We start from the raw sequence: 24403 nt of genomic DNA on the forward strand, positions 1-24403 counted from the left end.
TTCATTTGTTCAATAGGCAAGTTCTAAGTGACATCCTACATGTCAAGAACTTCTTAAGGATCAGGAGAACAAAAAATAGAAATTTTCCTTGACCTTCAGATCTATCGTGAGAAACAGATGTCAGTAATGACTATCATAATGGAATGACCTAGGGGAGTGTGAAGGAGGAGCCCTCTCTAAGCCCAGGGGCATCAGAAAAGACTTTTAGGAGAAGGTGACACTTGGACTTGAAGGATAGGGAAAACTTTCTTTTCTTTTCTTTCCTTTATTTTTCTTTTGAGACAGTCTCACTCTGTCCCCAAGGCTTGAGTGCAGTGATGCCATCTCGGCTCACTGCAACCTCCGCCTCCTGGTGGTTCAAGTGGTTCTTGCCTCCATCTCCCAAGTAGCAGGTGTGTGCTACCGTGTCCGGCTAATAGGGAGAAAATTTCAATGTGGGGTGTTCTAGGGAGAGGGTACAGCACCTGCCAAGGTGTGGAGGTGTGATAAAGCAGTGGCATAGTCAAGGAGTTGACCAGGCAGTTTGATCAGCTGTGGAGGAGCAAGAGATGAGGCTGGACAGCTAAATTGGTGCCAGATCCAGTACTGGGTCTATCGTGAAGGAGACAGGGAACTAGTTCAGAGATTTTCCTCCAGTCTTAATTGAATCAGATTCTCATTTTATTTTATTTTATTTATTTATTTATTTTTTGAGACGGAGTTTCGCTGTTGTTACCCAGGCTGGAGTGCAATGGCACGATCTCGGCTCACCGCAACCTCTGCCTCCTGGGTTCAGGCAATTCTCCTGCCTCAGCCTCCTGAGTAGCTGGGATTACAGGCACGCGCCACCATGCCCAGCTAATTTTTTTTATTTTTAGTAGAGACGGGGTTTCACCATGTTGACCAGGATGGTCTCGATCTCTTGACCTCGTGATCCACCTGCCTCGGCCTCCCAAAGTGAGATTCTCATTTTAAAAAGTGCACTGGTAGAAATATGAATAGATTAGAGGCATGTGAAATTGAAGGAGCAGGGTCGGTGGCAGAGAGACTTGCTGGGAGCCATCACAGTAAAGCACCTGAGAATGGATAAGGACCTTTACTGAGGCAGTTCCTGTGGAGAAGGTGAGAGGCCTAGAGAGAGAGATTTGGACAGAGAATATAAAGGACTTGGCAACCATGGAACGTGGAGGATAGATGTGAAGAAGGGAGTCTAGAATTAATCCCAGGTTTGGGGCTTGTTGATTGTGTGTATAGTTACACTGTTGGCTTATATAGAAGATATGAGAGGAGAATCAGGATTGGAAGAAAAGATGGTTTGTTTAGCTCTGAAACTACTGACTTTAAGGTGAGTGTGGTGGATATCTATGCGGAGATTGCCAGTAGACAAATGGGTTTAAGCCTTTACAAGTCATAGCTGGGTGCAGTGGTTCAACCCTGTAATCCAGCTACTCCAGAGGCTGAGGTGGGAGCATCACTTGAGCCCAGGAATTGAGGTTGTAGTGAGCTATGATCATGCCCCTGCACTCCAGCCTGGGCAGTAGAGTGAGACCTCATCTCTAAAAAATAAACACATAAAAACTTAGAAAACGATTTGGAAATTAGGAGAACGTTCAGTGCTAGATAGAGACTCTTACCACAGATGCAAGTGAGATCACCATGAGAAAGTGGGTCAGGAGAGAAAAGAAGGGAGCCAAGGACCCCTGGATACACCAAGGTTTAAAGGTAAATAGAGCAGGAGGAACAAGGTAAGAAGGCTAAGAGAGAGGCCAGAAATGCAGGAGAGAAACCAGGAGGCAGTAATATCGGGGAAGCCAGGGCTGAGGGGAGACTGAGGAAAGGAAAGTGCATAGTGTTATCAAGTTCCTTAGGGAGGATAAGTATGATGAAGGACAGAAATAGGGAAAGGAAGAGAGGGTTGGTAGAATAAGGACCAAATAGAAATAGAAATTTTCCTTGACCTTGAGATCTACCGTGAGAAACAGATGAATAAAATATAGTGTCATTAATGACTACCATAATAGAATGCCATAGGGGAATGTGACGGAGGAGCCCTCTCTAAGCCCAAGGGGATCAAAAAAAGACTTTTGGGAGGAGGTGACACTTGGACTTGGAGGAGAGGGAAAATTTTATTTTATTTTTTTTTCTTCCTTCCTTCCCTCCCTCCCTTTCTTTCTTTCTTTCTCTCTCTCTCTCTCTTTCTTTCTTTCCTTTCTTTCTTTCTCTTGAGACAGAGTTTCACTGTGTCCTCCAGGCTGGAGTGCAGTGGCCCAGTCTGGGCGCACTGCAACCTCCACCTCTCAAGGGTTCAAGCAATTCTCTGATGGGCTTGAAGAAGAGCCTTAGATAGAAGGAGGGCCATTTTTCCCTAATATGACATGAAAGGAGATAAATATGAGAGCAATCTACCTGTGCCCCTCTCCCTTCATAACCAAGGGCTATTCCACATTCATCAGAGCACTTCTGATGAAGATGTATAGCTGGGAATGGAATTCAGCACATATTGATGGTCAGGTCCCGTGCTGGATACTTTACATAAATAATTTCACTGCAGCCCTTCCAGGCTGACAGCATAATTCTCCCTTTCAAGATGAGGAAATCAAGGCTTGGGCAAGTCAACTGCTTGTCTCTTTCCTCTCCACTGATTACCAGGTCACACTCCCCAAAACAGATCAGTGAAGAGCCTTTTATCTCTCACTGGCTTGAGGTCCTAATGCTGATAAGTGAAAATAATGATAGAGTTGGGCCAGATGTAGGATGCTATTTCTACCACGAGCACACTAACAGAAACACAGTTAAATCAATGGGTAGAAGAGAGATAAGACACTGCACAATGATGCTTTCTTTCAAAGGGGCAAAGGACAGCTGGGGGTAGGGATCCGTGAGTAATGTTGGGGAGAAAGGTCAGCCAGGATGACTTCAGGGTTGCTTGGGAATATCTGGTTCACTTTTTGTCCTGAAAGTTGGTGATGTAGGCCAGGTGTGGTGGCTCACACTTGTTATCCCAGCACTTTGGGAGGCCAAGGAGTGTGGACCATTAGATCAGGAGTTTGAGACCAGTCTGACAACATGGTGAAACTCCGTCTCTACTAAAAATACAAAAATTATCCAGGTGTGGTGGCACGCACCTGTAATCCCAGCTACTCCCGAGGCTGAGGCAGGAGAATCACTTGAACTTGGGAGGCGAAGGTTGCAGTGAGCTGAGATCACACCACTGCACTCCAGCCCAGGCAACAAAAGCAAGACTCCATCTCAAAAAAAAAAAAAAAAAAAAAAAAGAAAAGAAAAAAGAAGAAAAAAGTTGTGATGTAAAGGTAAATAAAAATCTCAGTATCCCCAAACTCATTATGCCAAAGGGAGAGTAAGCCTGAGTCAGGTAACACTACCATTCTTTTCCCAAACAGGCAGCGATTACTTCCCAACCTTGTGTCAAAGCATGCTACATTAACCAGACTCCCACAAAGGCAAAAGGCTTCCCACACCTCCGGCTGACTGACCTCACAAGGGATGACACCTTAACTTTCAAGACGTTCATCCTCCGATAAAACAAGTACATGTCAATTGTAACTTTAGGTCTGTAACCTCGATTTAACTCCTAAAACTAAGGTCAGTAAAATCTCACATGGACAAGTATCAAGCTTATATTCCCAGATACAGAGCAAGGACTAGGCAAGATGAATTGTTCCTCCCTCCACCCTGCCATATCTACATAATTGACTCTTTCTTTCTACTCCTGTTTCTTTAAATGTTCACTGAAGCTTGTGTAAAATGTAGATTTACTGGGCACTAATTCAAGCCTCACAAGAATGTAACCATGGGCCTCATCGCCTATTCCTCACTTCCTGCATGCTTTTCCCCTTTAAAGAAACATATAAATACTGAGCCTCAGCTGGGCACAGTGGCTCACACCTGTAATCCCAGCTCTTTGGGAAGCCGAGGTGGGCAGATCACGAGGTCAAGAGATCAAGAGCATCCTGGCCAACATGGTGAAACCCCATCTCTACTAAAACTATAAAAATTAGCTGGGCATGATGGCACACACCTGTAGTCCCAGCTACTCAGGAGGCTGAGGCATGAGAATCACTTGAACCCGGGAGGCAGAGGTTGCAGTGAGCTGAGATCGCGCCATTGCACTCCAGCAGAGCGAGACTCCATCTCAACAAACAACAAACAAACAACTGAGCCTCCTGAAAACCTCTTTGGAGAGCACAGGCCACCCAGGCTTCTACCACGGGTATTTTTCCCAGGTGTGCCCTCAGGCTCTGGCTCAATAAACCTTGGTTGGTTGAGACTCCTGCCTCATTCCCTCATTTGGTTTGACAGTGTCATGTTTAAACTCACATGTTCACCGTGTTTTTCTACCCTGTGAGGCTGATGGTCTTATTAGTATAATCTGTATTTTAAAGATAAATAGAAGCTCAGGGGGCTTGCCCATATTCATTTGGCTTTAGAAGCTAGGACTTAAATCAGTGCTATGAATCCAGCTGCTGGGATGTTCTAATACCCAAGCATGAATGATTCTTCCACTAACAATCACCCTGCACGTGTGCCTGTGGGCCTTACCATGGCTTACAAGACCCTGTGTACCCTAGCATTCAGTACTGCTGCTAAAGAAAAAATAATTCATGTCACTTGTTAAAGGTGCTAAGGTAGGCAGATTTTATTCAGGGGGACTACTAAGATGGGATTTCGTAGCAGGAGAGAAAGATCAGGATCAACTCCAAAAACAACAGGAACAAGTGGAGATTTACAGACAAAGAGCAGGGTTGGGGTCAGTTGATGGAAAATTATGAAGAAGAAACATCACGGCTTGAAGGATTCTTGCTGAAAGCAGTCCAGGATAATAATAATGAGCTTGATCAGATATCAAGTGTGGGGAATTTTCTCTAAAATGACCCAGTAGGATTCTTGCTAAAACTGGACCAAATAGGATGACAGCACCCAAGGTATTAGTCAGAAAGTGGACTCAGAGGAGGCTGAGTCAAGCTTGGTCAAAAGAGAGTCTTTGTCACACCTCCGACCTTATTACCAACCCATTTTGAGTTCTTCCTTAGCTCAAAACCCTACATCATGGCCTCTTTCTGTACCAGGCTATGGCCACCTCAGGTCTTTGCACCTGCTATTGCCTCTGCCCGGATGCCTTTCTTAGCAGGTGTCTGGGGGCCAGGGGCCAGGTCCCTTGGCCTTTCAGGTGTGTACCCAAATATGCCCTTCTTAATGAGACTTTCCTTAGCTGCCATGTTTATGAGCACGCATTCACCCACCCTCAGCATTTTCCACACCTCTTCCCTGATTGATTTTTCACCCTAGCATATATCACCATTTCATACACTATACATTTTCTTTATATATTGGTTCATCAGCTGTTTTCCCCACAACTAGAATGTGTGTTCTGCAAAGGAGGAGCTTGTGTCTGGTCTGTTCACTTTATCCTCAACACCAGGAGCAGCATCTGGCACCTACAAGGGGCTCACCCTTTAAATGAATTGGACACCTGGATAAGGGTCTCTATAAATACCCTCTGATCTGGATGATCTATGTCAGTACCGAAGGATAAGAATTCCCAGTAGTAGATTGTCTGTCCAACCAATTCATAATATACTTTGTCATGCTTTGTTTCCATTTTAATACAGCATCACAGGAATTTGCTCAGGTGAATGACAAAATGTTTGCCTTCCATAAGAATTCTATGTTGTTACATGTTTGCAAGGGATCAAAGAAAGGAAAAGAAGGTCCAAATATTAAGACAAAGAAATCCATCTGATACAGTTTGGATCTGTGTGACCACCAAATCTGACATGGAATTTTAATCCCCAGTGTTGCAGGTGGGGCCTGGTGGAAGGTGATTGGATCATGGGGGCGGATTTCTCATCAATGGGTCAGCACCATCCCCTCAGTGCAGTTCTTGTGATAGTGAGTGAGTTATTGTGAGATCTGGTTGTTTAAAAGTATGTAGTACTTCCCACCGCCTCTTCCTCCTGCTCTAGCCATGTGAAGTGCTGGCTCCCCCTTCGCCTTCTGTCATGTTTGTAAGTTTCCTGAGGGCTCCCCAGAAGCAGACGCTTTTATGCCTCCTGTGCAGCCTGCAGAATGGTGAGCCAATTAAACCTCTTTTCTTTATAAATTACCCAGTCTCAGGTATTTCTTTATAGCCATGCAGAAACTGAATAATACACCATCTAAGACTTAGTCTGCTACAAAAGAATTCATATGTATAGAAGATCATCTTCCTCACTCCCCAAAATAATAGATGAGTCAATATGGACATCAGACATGAAGAATGGGCTGGGCCCTTAGTAGGGACTCAGTCAATATTAGCTGTTATTATTATCTCCCCTTCCACACACCCCATGCTTTCCTGAAGCCTGCTGGTTCCTATGCTGGAATATGTCTTTCTTCTACCCTGTCTCTACCCACTGCCCCCTCACTTGACTCCCTGGCAATTCCTCATTCACCCTTTGAGTGTCAGCCAAACTACTCTTCTGTACAGAGGATTTCTGACTCCCCTGGGCAGGGTTAACACTCCCTCCTCCAATAATAGCATCCAATACACAGATGGAGATTATGTTGCATTATAATTGTTCATTTGTTTCCATATCCTTCTCCCCTGAGGGCAGAGACTTACCTTATTGGATGCTGTCTCCTCAGCCTCTCATACAAGTGTAATACGTGGCAGGACTAGGGCAATGACGGATGGACCTCAGGCATCCCAGACACGGTGAACAAGGGAGGAAAAACAGCTCACCCCACACAGGTGTTGCCCATTCATCATCCTTTGCCTGGGAGGATAGGTAAACCCTGCTTCAAATGAACCTGTGCAGCTGAAGCAAAGGGTGATTGATTCACACGTGAGGGTTATTCAATAGAGGGCAGAGTTTACCACAAGTTTCTTTACATAATGAGCTGCTTTAGTGCTCTCAAAAGTAAAAGCCATCTTTCAAACAGGCAACTCGACCTCGCCTAGCAGATGCACAAATGAGTAACACAAAGTAAGTCACCCTTGTTGAAAAGACAGGTAAATCAGGATCACTTTCTACTTGGCAATGTACACTGTCACATTCACTGGCCACAGTCATCTCTCTGTATGATGCCAACAAACAGATGGACAAAAGCTCCCCCAAACATCAAATACAGATTAAGGAAGCTGCAGGGCAGAGACTCATCTAGCCTGAGCAACAGGCAGGAATTTAGTCTTTTGGTTTCTTTTTTTTTTCCATTATAACATCCTCAGTCCCTAGACTGGTCCCTGGCACATAGATGATACACAATAAACATTTGTAGAATGAATGTGTGACTAAAGGACCCTACAACATCACTGGCAGAGAAACAAGGTGGAGAAGGTATTATACAACTGTAGTTGGAAGGAATTATTTAATAAGCCACTAAAAGTCAGTCCATTGGGTGTGTGTCCCCCAAGAAGCATGCTCAGGTAACAACAGATGATGACCAAATTGCTGTCCAATTTGACAGAGTGAAGGTTCAATGTATTGAAGGCCTTTTGTTTTGCTAAGTGAAGTATGCAGCTCCTATCTGGACAAAAAGAACTGCCCCAGCCTCCTCCCTTTCTACCCTTTCTCTGTGAATACTCATGTTCTTGTTTAAAGAAATGTTGAATATTTGGCCGGGCATGGTGGTTCATGCCTATAATCCCAGCACTTTGGGAGGCAGAGGCCAGCAGATCACCTGAAGTCAGGAGCTCGAGACCAGGCTGGCCAAAATAGGGAAACCCCGTTTCTACTAAAAATGCAGGCTGGGCATAGTGGCTTATGCTTGTAATCCCAGCACTTTGAGAGGCCGAGGTGGGCAGATCATGAGTTTAAGAGATCAAGACCATCCTGGCCAACATGGTGAAACCCTGTCTCTACTAAAAATACAAAAATTAGCTGGGTGTAGTGGCGTGCACCTGTAGTCCCAGCTACTTAGGAGGCTAAGGCAGGAGAATCGCTTGAACCCGGGAGGTGCAGGTTGTAGTGAGCTGAGATAGTGCCACTCCACTCCAGGCTGGGTGACAGAGAGAGATTCCGTCTAAAAAAAAAAGTTGAATATTTAAAGAACATTGTTTAAAATGACGCACAATTATTAGAAAGCCTGGAGTGACCACATGCCTCAGTTTAGCCTTGGCCATCATTTGCTCCAGAACCATTTGTAAGAGCTAGAAAATGCACAGAACAATTTTAAGAGTGGTATTGTTCTTCAGGTTGTTTGTGCATGGAAAATATCCCCAGGTGGGCTATAACCATAATTTTAAAAGCTCAGCCATATGGGAAGGAAGCACTAGGATTATTTACCAAGTGTCAATTATATGCCAGACTGCATAAACTTGACACTTTCAATATATTATTTAATCCCTATGACCTCGCTGCAAGAGAGGTGATATACCCCTTCTACAGACAGGAACTGAAGTTCAAAAGTAATACCAAACTTGCCGAAGCTCACCCAGCCAATTTGTCACAGGCTGTCTGATTCTACCCTGACTCAACACACAGCTCATAGATGAGATTCAAAAAACACTAGTGTGACTTTAAGAGAATGAAATCCTAGTGATCAAAACGTTTTCCTGACCGTTTTAGTGACTGACACAGTAGATTGGGTGTGTTAAGTGTGGCCTGGCACAGAACAGCAAAGGACCTGTGACCTCTCCCAGGATATAGGGCAAGGCTCCAAAGCCTACTTTCCCAAGCCCCCTTATGCCTTGCCAGTCTATTTTGACTTCACAAGTCTGACTGCAGTGAAAGTATGAGTGATAATGAGCTGTATGGCAGAATGAGAAAGCGTTCTGTTGTGTTGAACAGGCCCCTGATGAGAATAGCTTAACTTCCCTTGCAAAGTGGCGAGAGTGCACAGTGGCACTGTTTCTTGGAAAAATAACACCACCAATCCATTGCAGGGATGTAGGTGGGAATGGCACAGAATGTAAGAACATATTGGCACTGTCTATTTAAAATAGCAAAAGCAGTAGAAAGACATGAATGCAATAATTCTAACCTTTTTAAACTAAAAACATTCCTTGGAGCCCCTTGAGAAACTTTTATTTTGCTGCACAAGGAGGGAGATGAACCAGCTTCTTCAAGGTCAGTTTCCTTTGGAGATTTTCCTATTCCACTCTCCATCTCATTGGCACGTAAGAAGAGTAGACATAAACTGAAGAGGCCAAGTATAAATGTAGAGCTTTGGAAATGAGCTCTATTTTTAAAAGGTCTTCTTTGGGTAAACCCATTAATAAACCTTTGCCCCAGGAATTGCTCTCTTGAAAATGGAAACAGCCTCTAGGGTTCCTGGGTTCACTCGGGTTCTGCCACTTACCTTGGGCAAGAAAACTCATTCATCTGTATTTGTTTCCTCATCTGTAAAATGGGAAGACGAATACTTTTTTTGTAAACATAAAATGAGATAATCCATGTAAACTAGCACAATACCTGATACATAAGAAACACTCAATTGTTTATTATTATTACCTTTAAAACCCAGTCATAAATATGGACAAAGCTGTATGTTCACTGCAGCATTGTTTATAATAAAAAATCTAGTTAGGCAAATGATTAAGCAAAATAGGTTGAATATTCCCAGTTCTGAAAGATGATGGAATCACCGAAAATTCTTGCTATGAATGATATAATAGTATTTTTAAATGCTTATAATAAGTGAGAAAAGGTATATAAAATTGCATATGTAGCATATTGACAGCTATATAATAAAAATAGGGAAATAAAAGATTGGAAGTATATTAAAATATATTATGGTAAGAGAATGCTGGATAATTTTTAGCTTTCTCTATTTTCCAAAGGGTTTTATATAGCTGTATGATTTTTAGAGTAAAAATATTCAAAATATTTTTTTAAATGTAAGTTGTTGCTTCTTGAGTATAATCTGCACTAAGACCCAAGGATTGCAGAACAATTGTTTTGATTTATTTTATTGCTATATTCAGAAAAGAGGACCAGAGGGAAATGTTAGGCCATTAAATGCTTTTTTTCCAAAATAATTTTGTAAATTGTTGATAGTTATTCTATGAAAGCACCAATAAACATGCTGGACTTTTTCTTCTCTAGGACATACTTTCTAATATTTACACTCCATTTTCTCATCAACTTTCCTGCGGTTGCTACGAATGTTCTAGCTGACCCTTGTGGTCAAAAAAAGCCTCTCAGGCCAAGGAAGCTGAAAATCAGATTCCGGCCAGTAAGACTGCTTGTGAAGGACAGGATAAACTTGCTAAAACCAAAGTCTGTCCTAAAAAATGTTTTATTCTCAGTCTTTCCCTTCCACAGCACCATTCTCCAACCTTTCCCCCAACCCACCCCTTTCATTCAACAAAGCTTCTTCACTCCTGTCATGAGCCAGTGCTATGCTAGAAGCTAGGAACAGAAGTAGATGAGACTCTGTCTCTACCTGAGAGTTCAGCCCCAAGAGCAGAGATAAAGACAGGAAACACAATTGCAGAGCACCGTGACAGGGGCCATGAAGGAATAGCAATGCTGTGAGGTCAAAGGAGGGCACCACTCATCATGCCGGGGGGGACTTGGTCAATGGCACAAGGGAGGTGAGTGGCACCTGCTTGGAATAAGCAACTATTTGCCAGGTGGGAAAGGGGCTGGAGTAAGGGCATTTCAGGCCAAGGAACAACAGGTACAAACACACAGCTGCAAAAGCACCATGAGGGCATGTGTGTTGTGGGGGAGGCTGTGAAAATCACTAGCAGGGCTGATGTCAAGTGGGGTTCAGCTGGGGAGAGGGCTGATCAGGCGGAGTCAGCATGTGAAGAGTCCATGCTGAAGCATCTGGCGTGAATCTTATAGGGTAATAGTCAGTGGAAGTTTTGGAGCATCGAGACACATGCTCAGATTTTATTTTAGGAAGATAATGCTGGTACAGTGTGGAGGATGAGCTCATTTGAGGGGTGTAAGCGGTGGCAGGGATACAAATGAGGAGGTGGCTGCTGTAGTCTGATGACTGCTAAGTAGGTCTTTTTAGGACCTTGCAGTGCGAAGAGAGGTGAGGAACCAGATCAGGAAGCTGTGAGAAAAGCAGGATGACAGTTCTGGCTGACCTGTTGGATCTGGGGGGTGCAAGAAATCAAGGATGGATGAATGAACAGATGGCTGTGGCCATGCCATTAACTAAGTTAGGAAATTTCAGAAAATAGGTGGTGGTAGGATGAGGAAAGATAATGAAATCAGTTTGGGATGGCTTGAGTCAGTATGTCTGGAAGCATTTAGGCAGCTGATTAGAGAGAGGTCTAGTCCTTAGAAAATAGTTTAAGGGCCGGAAACAGTGGCTCATGCCTGTAATCCAGCACTTTGGGAGGCCGAGGTGGGCGGATCATGAGGTCAAAAGATCAAAACCATCCAGGCCAACATTGAAACCATCCTGGCCAACAAACTCCGTCTCTACTAAAAAATACAAAAACTAGCTGGGCATGGTGGCATGCGCCTGTAGTCCCAGCTACTCGGGAGGCTGAGGCAGGAGAATTGCTTGAACCCGGGAGGTGGAGGTTGCAGTGAGCCGAGATCGTGCCACTGCACCCCAGCCTGGCGACAGAGCAAGACTCCGTCTCAAAAAAAAAAAAAAAAAAAAAAAAAAATAGTTTAAGACAGGAGATACCGACCAAAAAGGTGACAGCACAATAGTGGGGACACTCTAGAAATGGATGAGGTCACCTCGGTGACCTAGAGGACAGAACTCTGGGGAATAATAACGCTTGAAGACATTCAATGCTCAAAATTAGTTTTGATGGAGAGTTGTCTGAGGGCTTATTGAGGTTCTGAATAGTGTTTTCTTTCTGCGTCCATGCCTGATGAATTTTCAGTTCAAGTTTTTTCATTTGTTTTTGCTGACTCTGGAAATGCAGTGGTATACAGTGATTGGGAGGCTTCGGAATCAGATAGAGCTGGTTGCTGTTCCAGCTCCCTGATTTAGGATGAAGCAGTTAAACTTCTCTGGCCCTGGTTTCCAGCACTATAGAAGAGGTAGAATGACATCTGACACTCGGAGAGTTTTTAGGTTTATAATCTGATATTTGTCTGGTTGGTAACATAAAAGCCTGTAAGCTCAGTCCTATAGATTAAATATGCTAAACCAAAAAGCTTCTCTTGGTAAAGACACATCATCTACAAAGCTTGAAATCATTAGTTCCTGACTAGTATATTTTAAACTGAAAATGTCTGTTGATTAATGTTTGAGCTGGCTCTGGCAATTCAATTATTAAAAAGTAGACTAGAAAGTTCTAAGTGACAAGGCATATTTGTTTTTCTTACCATTCACTTTATTTTTTTTTAAAGGACTAGTATACAGGCCAGGTGTGGTGGCTCACTCCTGTAATCCCAGCGCTTTGGGAGGCAAAGGTGGGTGGATCGTGAGGTCAAGAGATTGAGACCATCCTTGTCAACATGGTGAAACCCCATCTCTACTAAAAATACATAAATTAACTGGTCGTGGTGGCACACACCTGTAGTCCTAGCTACTTGGGAGGCTGAGGCAGGAGACTCACTTGAACCTGGGAGGCAGAAGTTGCAGTGAGCCAAGATTGTGCCACTGCACTCCAGCCTGGCAACACAGCGAGACTCCATCTCAAAAAAAAAAAAAAGGACTAATATAAAAATTACAGATGCTGGATGAGCTTGAACTCTTAAATATGCATTATTATTTTCACAGTCATCTAATTTAGAGACAGTGGAACAAATCCAAGTAACAGTTTTATTGTAGTCTACAGCACAATTTTTACATATATATTAGTGGTTTTGACAGTGTTACTTTTGAGGAGACTTTAAATGAATCCACAAAAAGTTAATATATTAAAAATAAAATATACACAGTAAAACAACAGGCATCCAGATGTTCAGAATCATGCAGATAGGAGTGGTTTGGTTGGTGTCATCACTGGGTACCTTGCCTATTTAATTCACCAGCAAATACCACTTCTTTCTCATTCCCATATAATTCATGAGAATCACAGAGTTCTAAACATACACAAAATAAACCTCTTTTAAAGCCACATCATTAAAAATTTCAATTAATAAGCTTATCATCAAACCAAAAATTCCACTGATCAAGCCCATTACTAGGAAACAGGCAATATCAGCATCTGATCTAAAGGCAAGGCTATTTCATTTATTAAAACACCAACAAGAGAGATTAATCAACAAAGCAACTATTAATAATATGTTAATCTTAATATAAGACACTAAGAAAAAAGTAAAAATTATACATAAATATCACTCCACTGAGCCAGGATATAACTCATGGACTAGAGATACATGAGTTTCTACCTGTCAAACAAGGCTTTAAATATTTTTCTAGGGCAAAAAAAACACACAGACACACACTATATTGGAAGATGCAAAGGAAAGGTAGAAATGTGAATTTATGCGTCTAGTTCCACAATTTAAAATAAATATCGAACACAATATAAAGCTAAGTGACGATGACTTAACCATTGGGCACCAAACAGGGACTACAACTGCACACTGTAATACATAATGCTCTTCAGGAGTTTCAGCAGATGGCCATCCCAATACATACAAAATACAGACAAAATACTCATCCAATGTTGAAAGAGACCCTGAAGAGAATGTGGCAAAGGCATAAAGTTGGATCTTTTGAAAAAGTTAATGGTATCAAAATACTTTTCCATCACTGGTAAACCAAGCTAGGTCAAGTATATGTCCCAAAGCAGCACTGAATTCAGAGTAAGAGGTTGGCAAAAAGTTTGGAAAACTGTAGTTTTAAAAATTGGCAATTTCTCCATGCTTAATAAAACTATCAGAAGAGGTATAATGTTTGTTCGTTTGTGGAATGTTGACTGCTTGCTGCAAAAATTCACAACATGAATGAGGACCCGCAGAGATGCGTTTCAATGAAATAGTTTTTTAAAAAATTTACAAAAAACTAAAGTTTCTATTTAAAAAAGAACCATGTTATGCCAAGATGAAACATGGTAAAAAGTAGTGTAAGTTCTGTTCATGATTCTTTACCTAGTGAATGGGAAAGTGATAGAAACAATTTTCTTCTTAAAAAGGAAGCTTTGTTATTGCACTGACTTTTATAACCTGACATAGTAATTTAGAAAAATCATGTAGTAAAATCTGTAAAACTAAAATACAAAATTCTGGTTTGTAAACATCAGTTGGCCAAGTCTATTCAGAGTCCTTCATGATAGTGGAATGGAATGGATAATTAATTCACTACCTTATTTATTTGCTGTGAGGGGGAAAACTCCAGAACACAGCCTTTATACTTTCACAGTAATTATATTCAAAAGATATAAAGAAAGTCAGTGCAGTTATCTTATTTTTTTTTCTTTCCCTGTGCAATGTTCAGCTCTCACCCCACTCTCAAGTGCCATAATTGAAATAATACTGGTTTGGAGACCTAGTACAGATTGGTCATAAATGCCGCATAAAGTCCGTAGGACTTCGGTAAAGGTATTTCCAAATGGCGTAGTAATGCACTGCAGCTGCCGTGGCCACAAACAGGTGCCAGATGGCATGAGCAAATGGAATGATGCCATCACTCTTGAAGAATACAACTCCCAAGCAATAAATTAAACCCCCATAGGCAAGTTCCTGAAGTCCATCGGTGTTGTTCTGTCAAAAGGGAAAAAGAAAATAAAAAGGGTTTGATGTTACTCTGCTGTGACAAGCTACAGATAAGCTAATTCCCCCCTAAGGCTCTTGATTTTCTAAGACAATGAAGAAGCTGTGTGAACACAATCCTGATCTGTAAACATGAACCAAACATTAAAAAAGTCATTGACCTGGATTGCCCTTTGGACTGACAGTCTTGAGTTTAGCAAGCAATCACATTACAGGTCCCCAGTGAAAAAGCAGAACATTCTGCTCATTTACAGCATATCTAAACAGACTGCAATCATAGCCAGACACGGAAGTTCATTTTAATAAAGTGCAATCCTTCATTCTCGTCTTCCCCTTTAAATGCTTTCTTCCCTACTAAGGCAGACCCAAGCCACTCCATTTATAATTTACATCTCAGCCAGGGTTTTCACTTCCCTTTGTCCTTCTCAAACACTGTTCTACACTGATTGCTTCTTTGAGACTTCCCCTGCTTATGTGAGCTTATAGATTCCTTAAGGCTCACACATGAAAATCATAACTAGAAGTGACATTTCCTAACCTTCTAAATGCCTCCAGGTCTTTTTGCCTTTGAGCCTGGGCATTGCTTAGCTTAACAATAACTGAACATTCTTGTGTGTCTTAGAGCAGAAGGAAGAATTTTTTAGGCTGTTCTTGGTTTTCAAAGACCAAGGCCCATATACAAGATTAAAATGGCTTATATGAATGAGGGGAGAGAATAGAGGCAATGCTTAGAAGCTGATGAAGAAGCAAGTCAGTGCTCTGGATTTCTGAGGACTAGGAATACAAAGGAGACAGGTTCTGCAGAGTGAGGGGAAACCTAAGACAGATCATGGCAGGGCCTTGGAAGGGGACAGGTATGTGGGTGTCACAGAGGCCTGGGCACTGGGTAGCAGCCTTGTGAGCCTTGGATCAGGTCACCATGGCCAAGCCCAGCAAGAGTAAAGGGAAGCTCTAACTCAGGCACCTACTTAGAATGGGTCCCAGGGGCCTCGGTTAAAAGCAAGGCAACAATAGACCATCATGAGCTAACGACCAGGTGTCAGGATCTAGAGCCAGCTGTGTGCATCAGTCCTTTTTCAAAGTTCATAGAAGCCCCCATGTTTTGTGTGAGATCAAAAGATGGAGAAGGAGCCAATCCAAATGGACTGACATCAGATTTCTCCCTAACCTTGGGAAGAAAGGACTTCAGCCAGATTTATTTTTATTTAAAAAGTAAAAACAAAGACAAAAGATAAAATACAACACATGTTATTAATTCCTCAAGGTTATACAGCAATGAATACACATTATACAAAATTATTGTGTGTGTATTAGGAGCCCTTTTCTAGGATAGGGGTAAGGCTGTCAGCAGATTCACAAAGGGGTACAGGACTCCCAAATGGTAAGAGTCACTCATCTAACACAACCCCCTTATTACAGAGGTGAGGAGACTAAGTCCAGAGCAGTGAAATGGCCTGAACAAAATCACATGGGTTGTCACTGTTCCAAAATTCCCCTTTTTTTTTGTTTCTGCCAAAACAAGCAAGAGACCAAACCAAGTACACAGGTTGGTTTTGACATACATTCTGTTCACAGGCATTCTTAAGATACCACACTGACCTCACCTTTCAAAGACCTAGAACATAGTTAATTTTGTATCAAAACAATTTTTTTCATTTAATCTTCACAACAACCCTAAATTAGGTACTATTATCCCCATTTTACAGATCAGAAAACTTTTTTATCCAGTCTGAAAATCTCTGCCTTTTAATTGGAGTGTTCAGTCCACTGTCATGTAATTGTTATTATATATGAGACACGTAATTACCGGTACGGTTGTATTTAGGCCTCCCATCTTGCTTTATGTTTTCTATTTGGTTTCACCTAAACTTTGTTTCCTTTTTCCAATTTTCCCACTTGCTTTTAGATTAAATTGAATAACTTTGGGATTCCATTTTATCTTTTCTCTTGATTACTTAACTATAATATTTATTTTGCTTTTGTTGGTGGTGGTGGTGGTGATTCTATGGATTACAGTATGCATCCTTAACTCATCACAATATACCTTTATTACTATATCCCCTACACAAAGTTAAGACCCTTAAAACAGTGTGCTTCCATTTCTCCACCCCATCTATTGTTACCATGTACTTTACTTCTACAAGTTAGAAATCCCTGTTATCTTTTGAAGGAATTAAGACATGAAAAACAGCCATATGTTTACATAGAAATTCATCATTTCTAGCAATCCTGGTTATTTATTTATTTATTGATTGACAGAGTCTTGGTCTGTCACCCAGGCTGGAGTGCAGTGGCATGTGATCTCTGCTCACTGAAACCTCCACCTCCCACGTTCAAGTGATTCTCTTGCCTCAGTCTCCCGAGTAGCTGGGATTACAGGCTCATGCCACCACGCTGGGCTAATTTTTGTATTTTTAGTAGAGATGGGGTTTCACCGTGTTGGCCAGGCTGGTCTTGAACTCCTGACCTCAAGTGATTTGCCTGCCTTGGCTTCCCTGGTTTATTTTTGACATTAATGTTCTAAGCTGAGCTAACCTGAGCTAACATCAACTTGAAGTTGACAGGTTGTTTTTTTTTTTTCTTTCAGCATTTTAATGATTGACTGACGGACTGAGATGGAGTCTCACACTGTTGCCCAAGCTGGACTGTAGTGGCCTGATTTCAGCTCACTGCAACCTCAACCTTCTGGGTTCGCAATTCTCCCGCCTCAGCCTCTCAAGTAAATAGGATTACAGGAGCTCCACCACCACGTCCAGCTAATTCTTGTACTTTAAGTAGAGATGGGGTTTCACCGTGTTGGCCAGGCTGGTCTTGAACTCCTGACCTCATGTGATGCACCTGCCTCAGCCTCCCAAAGTGCTGGGATTACACGCAGTGAGCCACCACGCTGGCCCCTTTCAGCATTTTAAATGTGGCATTACATTGTATTCCTGCTCCCATGAATTCTGATAAAATGTCAGTGGTGATCATCTCTCCTTGCTTGTTTTTCTCTCTATGGCTGATTTTAAGGTCTTTTCTTTGCCTTTGTTTTTTAGTAATTTGATTTCAATGTGTCTTAGTGTAGTTTTCTTTGTGTTTATCCTGCTCAGGCCTCCTTGTGCTTTGTGGAGCTTCAGATTGATATTTTTCATCATTTTGGAAAAGCTATAACTATTATTTCTTAAAAAAAAAAAATCCCAAAACAAAAACCTGCCCCAATCTCTATCTCTTCTCCTTTTGTTTATTTTTTTTAATATTTTTCTTTTTTTGAGATGGAGTTTTGCTCGTTACCCAGGCTGGAGTGCAATGGCACGATCTCGGCTCACCGCAACCTCTGCCTCCTGGGTTCAAGCAATTCTCCTGCCTTAGCCTCCTAAGTAGCTGGGATTACAGGCATGCGCCACCATGCCCAGCTAATTTTTGTATTTTTAGTAGAGATGGGGTTTCACCATGTTGACCAGGGTGGTCTCGATCTCTTGACCTTGTGATCCACCCGCCTCGGCCTCCCAAAGTGCTGGGATTATAGGCGTGAACCACCGTGCCTGGCCCTCCTTTTGTTCATTTTTAAATCACTCTTCTCTCATGCTTCATTTTGTATACTTCCTACTGACCTGGCTTCAAGTTCACTGACCTTTGCTTCTGTAGTATCCAATCTGTTATTAAATCACTCCAATAATTTTTTTTTCAAGACATCACAGTTTTCAGATCTAGAATTTCCATGTGGATTCTTCTTCACAGTCTCCATGTATTTTCTGAGATTCCTCTTCTGTTTTAAACTCCCTGTGTAGGAATCTCAACACCTCTGCCACCTTTTGGTCTGTGTCTATTGATCTGTTTTCCCTTAGGTATATGTCACTTTCCAGTTTCTTGCCTATCTGGTAATGTTCATTTATTTTATATTTATTATTTATTTTATTACATTATTATGTATTTATTTCTGATAATATTACTATTTACTTATGGTAATATTTACTCATGCTAAGTTGTTACAGTAAAGATTCTGTTGTACTCCTTTAAAAATTGTTGAGTTTTGCTCTGTTAGGTGGCTTATTTACTAGAGGATCAATTTTATCCCTTCAAGGTTGGTTTGGGCCTTGTTATGGCAGTTCTAGAGTAGCCTTCTCTCTAGGGCTAGAGAAGCTCTACTCCTAAGCTGTAGCCTTGGCAGGATCAGCTGAATTCCTGGGATGTCCGGAACCATCTCTGAACTCTGGCTGGTTGGAATTCCAGTGTCTCCCAGCACTGGGCACTGTCTGGAATTTCCATTTATCTTCCAGCCTTCTAAGAGTTATTCGCAGCTGGAGCTTGCAGAGTTTTGCTCTGAACAAATTCAGCTTGGTATCTGGGCAAAGACTGAAGGAAACTGCTTTTTAGATTTCTAAAGCATCTTCCCTGCGTCTGCAGTGTGTGGAGCTGCTCCCTCCTCTTGCACAAACTGCAGCCTGCAGCCGTGTCAGTAGCCCGAAGTGTAATTTCTGTTTCTTCCACCCAGACTGCTGTTCTCTGGGTTCTACCTCTTGTTGCTGTTTGGAAAGTGTCTCCAGGGAAACAACTAGGGAATTCAAAGCTCATTTTCTTGGTTTCTCTTCCCTCAAGAATCACAGTCCTATACTGTTTGTGTTTAAAGCCAAAAAAACATTGCTTTTATTCTTTTTCCAGTTTTCCAGTTCTCTATGGCCGAAGGGTAAGTCTGATACCCATGATTCTTGCCAGAACCAAAGATTTGCATCTTCATTCATTCTGTTACTTTGTTAGTAGCTTATGAGGTCTGATCAGGACTCTGTCTAGCTCTCCAGCTTTATTATAAGACTTGTGCTACCTGCATACCTGCCCCCATCATGCATATGTACATAACTCAAGCTGGTACATGTATTTTATGTCACAATCAATGAGCTATTTTCATTTCTCCAAAGATGCTGGTGCTTTCCCCTCTCTGGGCTTCCTTCATGCTGTATTCTCTACCTGTAACATTTGCCTCACCCCTACCATCTCTTGGCTCCTACATGTTTTTCCAAATCAGCTTAAATATCACTTCCTCTGGTACTTCTGTCAAGCTCCCATAGCAGCCTGAACTTTTCCCAATCAAATACTTTATAAAATTTCATGATACCTTTTTCTTTAATAGGAACTATATTTGCCTGCTTGACTCTAAGTTCTATGAAGGGAGAGTAGGGATCATCCTGCTTGATTATCATAAACATTAGTCACCTGCTGTTATACCACTTATGGAAATGTCAATGAAAAAATCAGGCTAGTAAAATTACTGGATAAGCCTGCTCTTATGACATCCAGAGGGAATTTGCTTGAAATTCTACTCTAATAATTAGGCTGCATAGACCTTGCTTATATTGCTTTGGGTGTCCTGAAATGCCCTGTAACTACATGGCCTTCAAGGCTGACTTTCTCATTTCTGTCACTTAACTCCTCCTCCTTACCATTCCCTGTTGCTTTTACCATCTATATGTATTTTGGGTGCTAGGTAATTATTAAAGCCATCATAAACCTCATATCTCAAAGAAATGTATTTTGTTATATTCTTGTAAGACATATTCCCTGAAAAAACAGAACCAGATTTGAAACTCTTAAACTTTTTATAGGTGTTTTTGTGACCAGGAAAAAAAAAACTATCACAGAATTATGTTCTTACAACCAGGCGCAATGGCTTATGCCTATAAGCCCAGCACTTTGGGAGGCAGAGGCAGGTGGATCACCTGAGCTCAGGAGTTCAAGACCAGCCTGGCCAACATGGTGAAACCCTGTCTCTACTAAAAATACAAAAAAATCAGTCAAGCATTGCAGCGCACACCTGTAATACCAGCTACTTAGGAGGCTCAGGTTGGAGAATAGCTTGAACCCAGAAGGCAGAGGTTGCAGTGAGCCAAGATTGCATCACTGCATTCCAGCCTGAGCGACACAGTGAGACTCTATCTCAAAAAAAAAAAAAAAAAAGAAAGGTTTTTACAATGTGCCTAAAATCATAAGAACAGTTCTGACCACTGTAGGCTCAGAAGAGTTCAAACTAAACACATTGGGACCTACTTAGTTAATATAGTACCTAGTGACAAAAAATGTAGAGCCTAAGATACTGGAATACATAAGCTAAAGGCCTGGTAACCAGGTAGATGGAACCATGAAGTTGTAAAAATATATTTTTGTTTCAAAAAGACAGATACACATAGACTTCTCAACAGTAATTCAATTTGAAAGGGAATTCAAAATATTTACATGCAACTGCCTATCACAGGTAATGTTATACCTTACTCACAAAAATCCCCAAAAGATAATTTTCAAGCAAAGTGAAATGAAAAAAAAAGTGCTTGCCTTAGAAAACAGAACAAACAAAAAAAGTGCTTGACTTAAGACTTAAAAGCAAAGGAAAGGAAAAGTAAGATTAAAGGGATTTGAAAAATCTCTCTCTGAACTTACTCTGGTTCTGATTCAGGAAAGTAATGTAAAGACAGAAACATACCTAAATTTATAGCTTTCCTAAACTGTACATGGTACCTAGTGCAAGCTGATGAGTTGCTGGCACACTTCATTATTTTTATTATTTTTTTGAGACAGGGTCTTGCTCTGTTGCTCAGGCTGTAGTACAGTGGCATGAACATGGCTCACCACAGCCTCAACCTCCTGGGCTCAACAATCCTCCTGCCTCAGCCTCCCATGTAGCTGGGACCACAGGTACATGCCACCATGTCCAGCTAAATACTTCATTGTTTATAAGTTTTTTTTTTTCTTTTGAGTCTCTACTTAATGGACATAACTTCGGAAAGAAAAGCTAAATATCATATCTATAATCATACTACATTCCAGCAGTTTAAAAGAAAATAACTAAAATTTTGAAGCCATGTCTTACCATTGATGTCACCACCAAGGCTGGAGAGAATCCCATTGTGAGATAGAAAAAGAGCTCAACCACCTTATACCTGCAGGAACAGAAATGCAGTTAATTTAACTTATACATTTCTATTACACCTAACAATTTACATACCAGCCTTTCCTTTTTTTCTTTTGAGAAAGAAATGTAAACTCTGAACTATTCAAATAAAATGTTATTTCTCTTAGGCAACCACTAGGCCTCTAACTAAAACACGGTAGTTGAGTAACAAGGAACTAGCATTTCTTTCAGGGTTGAAAAGGCATCAAATCTCACATGCTACCTAGAAAATGCTCTCTGCCAAAAGTAGTTATCTTTGAATCCACTCCACCTTGTAAAATATTTCCTCTTCTGATCCTATAGTGTTTGCTTTCATTAGCATTCCAATCCAGAGCTATAAGTGAAATTCTGAAGATGAGTGGAGATGTAGCCTGGAGCCTAGTTTACCAGCAAAAAGAACATCAGCCCTAAGGAAAGGACATGTAATTTTGTTTGTCTCTTTAGTTTGCACCTGCACAAACTGTAATTTTTAAGGCTCATCACATAGACTACAAAAAAATCTAAAAACCCCAAGAAACACATTGTATTGAAATTCAAATTACATTTCAGCCTAATCAAAGCAGACTGTAAGCTCCTCAAAGGCAGGAACCAAGATTTAATTATGTTTTGATCTGTAAATCCTAGAATAGTACCTGACACAATTTAGGTACTCCCTAATGTCTGCCAAACTGAATGGCCAAGGGTGACTCATACCTCATTCATCATGTTTTATACTCAAAGCCTACCATGAACTAATCATATAGGGGAAGAATGGGTTTATGGGTTTTGTTTATACCAGAAGGCTGGGAAGAGGAGAAAAGATAGCTGCCTTTCTTGACTTCCTATTTTATCCAAGGATATAAATAAGAGATTTGAATCTAAGAAGCAAACTGTTCCCTTGGACTTATATATACTGTAATATATAACATTACTCAGCATTGCTAATTATGGTCAAAAAGGTATTTAAGTGAATTTCAGAGCCAAAAAAGAGGTTAGTCAAAACTACCATTTTCTTCTTCTGAAAGGTAAAAACAATTTAATACTTTCTGATAAACACAAATTCTGTTCAATTCTGAGAACCATTCTGCCAACTACAATAGAGAAAGAATTTAATGAACTGTAAATAAACCCAATGACAAAGATTTCACGGTTGTGCATTTCTCAAATTCAAACATACAGGGTAATGAAAAGAGCAATGGAATCAGAACTGGGACACTTGGGTCCTAATTTCCAGATGAGTCACTAATTTGATGCATATCCTAAATGTACATGAAGCTGGAATTGAGGACCTTGAAGGTCTCCTCTAGAGCAAAGATGCAAAATTTCAATAAGTTTTGTTTTTATATTGCTCAATACTTAGGACTATCAGCTATGAATAACTGGCTAAAAAGCTATACCCCAGGGCTAGGATATTAAGAGTTCCAATGTCCTTCCCAACATATTTTTTCTCAAGATACCCTTTTTGGAATACCGTCTAGGCCCTTCTTTGGGTAAGTATTGTGCGGGGCACTTAATATCTATTCTCTCCAATCCTCATAGACACCTTGAAAAGTTGCTGTTTTTCTCACAAGATGACTGAATCACAGAGGATAAGGCCAGTCTGCCTCATGATAAAGAAATGAAGTCTGACAGACTCCAGAGGGGCTGGTCACAATGTCCCCTCAACTGTATCATACCACCTGTACCACTCTTTGTTTTTCCACAGCAATCTTTCTACTAATAATGAATACCAAACGGTTTTGAAGATTTATTAAAAATAACATTCTATTTATGTATTTCTACTATTTTGAAGTACAAATAAAAATAAATTGTATTGCAATGCAGGTAATATTTAGGCAGTTAATTTTAAAACTATCAAATGTAAATTATTTTATCTTACTTTTCATGGTAGAGAAATACATAAATGGTTCCTCCAGCTGCCATAAGCCAGATAAACCAACGCATATGAGATGCCAGGGGTCCAAGTTCACGAAGATTTAACCTAAAAATGTAAACATGACAACAAAGAACAGAAGTAATAAATGAAGGGAATTCATAGAACATGTGTCATTGAAAACTGAGAAAGTCTTAGGGTAAGAGCAGGAAGAAAAGGCACTCAACACACCAATGAGGCATTTGGGCAATTTAGATAAAATTAAGGAACTCAAAGACAAATTTGTCTGTCGACCTTTAAGACTCAGAATTAGGCCAGGTGCGGTGGCTAATGTCTGTAATACCCGTATTTTGGGGTGCCAAGGTGGAAGGATCACTTGAGATCAGGAGTTCGAGACCAGCCTGGCCAACATGCTGAAACCCTGTATCTACTAAAAATACAAAAATTAGCCAGGCATGGTGGCGGGTGCCTGTAACCCAATTACTTGGGAGACTGAGGCAGGAGAATTGCTTGAGCTGGAAGGCAGAGATTCCTGTGAGCTGAGATCACACCACTGGACTCCAGCCTGGGCAACAGAGCAAGACCATGCCAAAAAAAAAAAAAAAAAAAAAAAAAAAACAGAGAGAGAGAAGAGAGAGAGAGAATAAAAAAAAGAATTAGTTTTCAACATGGTTTAAAAATAGAAACAGCTAAAAGCAGAAAAGTAGAAGGGAGTCTCAGCACTCTTGTGATGCCTGACTTTCCCTATTAGGCAGAATGAGGTCAAGACTGCTTGCCCTTTAATTTCTGACCATGTATTTGGGTGTAGCTTGCTTACAAAGCTTAGTGAGAACCTGGAACAAAATCCTGAACCAGGATCGCATACCCACAGTGGACACCTAATACACAAACCAAGTGTCTCCATATCAATCTCTCTGCCAAGAGAGAACATGAGAAGAATTATTTCTAACATATATTATGGAAGACATTTTGTTAGAATTTAACTGTGGACCATTGTGAGGTCTAAATTTTAAAATACTGCAAATCCATTTGTACTAATTTCATATTAAGAATACATGAGAAGTTCAG

At 41.0% G+C, this 24403-nt stretch overlaps 1 protein-coding gene across 7 annotated transcripts in view; it reads right to left on the bottom strand.

Annotated features, from left to right (window-relative positions):
• MMD (monocyte to macrophage differentiation associated) overlaps positions 1-24403 on the bottom strand; it is a 50070-nt gene that overhangs the window by 9209 nt on the left and 16458 nt on the right. For 3 of the 7 annotated variants that reach the window (XM_064367568.1, XM_064367567.1, XM_064367566.1), the window contains exons 5-9: positions 23342-23443; positions 21403-21472; positions 9280-9320; positions 8962-9117; positions 6602-6797 (exon numbers count right to left, since the gene is read on the bottom strand). In XM_064367568.1, the coding sequence (XP_064223638.1) occupies positions 6677-6797; positions 8962-9117; positions 9280-9320; positions 21403-21472; positions 23342-23443 (490 nt within the window). In that variant the 3' untranslated portion in view covers positions 6602-6676. Of the gene's footprint in view, positions 1-6601; positions 6798-8609; positions 9118-9279; positions 9321-12655; positions 14559-21402; positions 21473-23341; positions 23444-24403 lie in introns of those variants that run through there. The other 4 variants (XM_064367570.1, XM_064367569.1, XM_064367565.1 and 1 more) reach the window with 4 other exon arrangements.

The sequence above is a fragment of the Aotus nancymaae genome, unplaced genomic scaffold (genome assembly GCF_030222135.1).
Source record: "Aotus nancymaae isolate 86718 unplaced genomic scaffold, 86718_ANA_hifiasm-v0.15.2.pri h1tg000072l, whole genome shotgun sequence".
In the NCBI taxonomy this organism is placed as follows: domain Eukaryota; kingdom Metazoa; phylum Chordata; class Mammalia; order Primates; family Aotidae; genus Aotus; species Aotus nancymaae.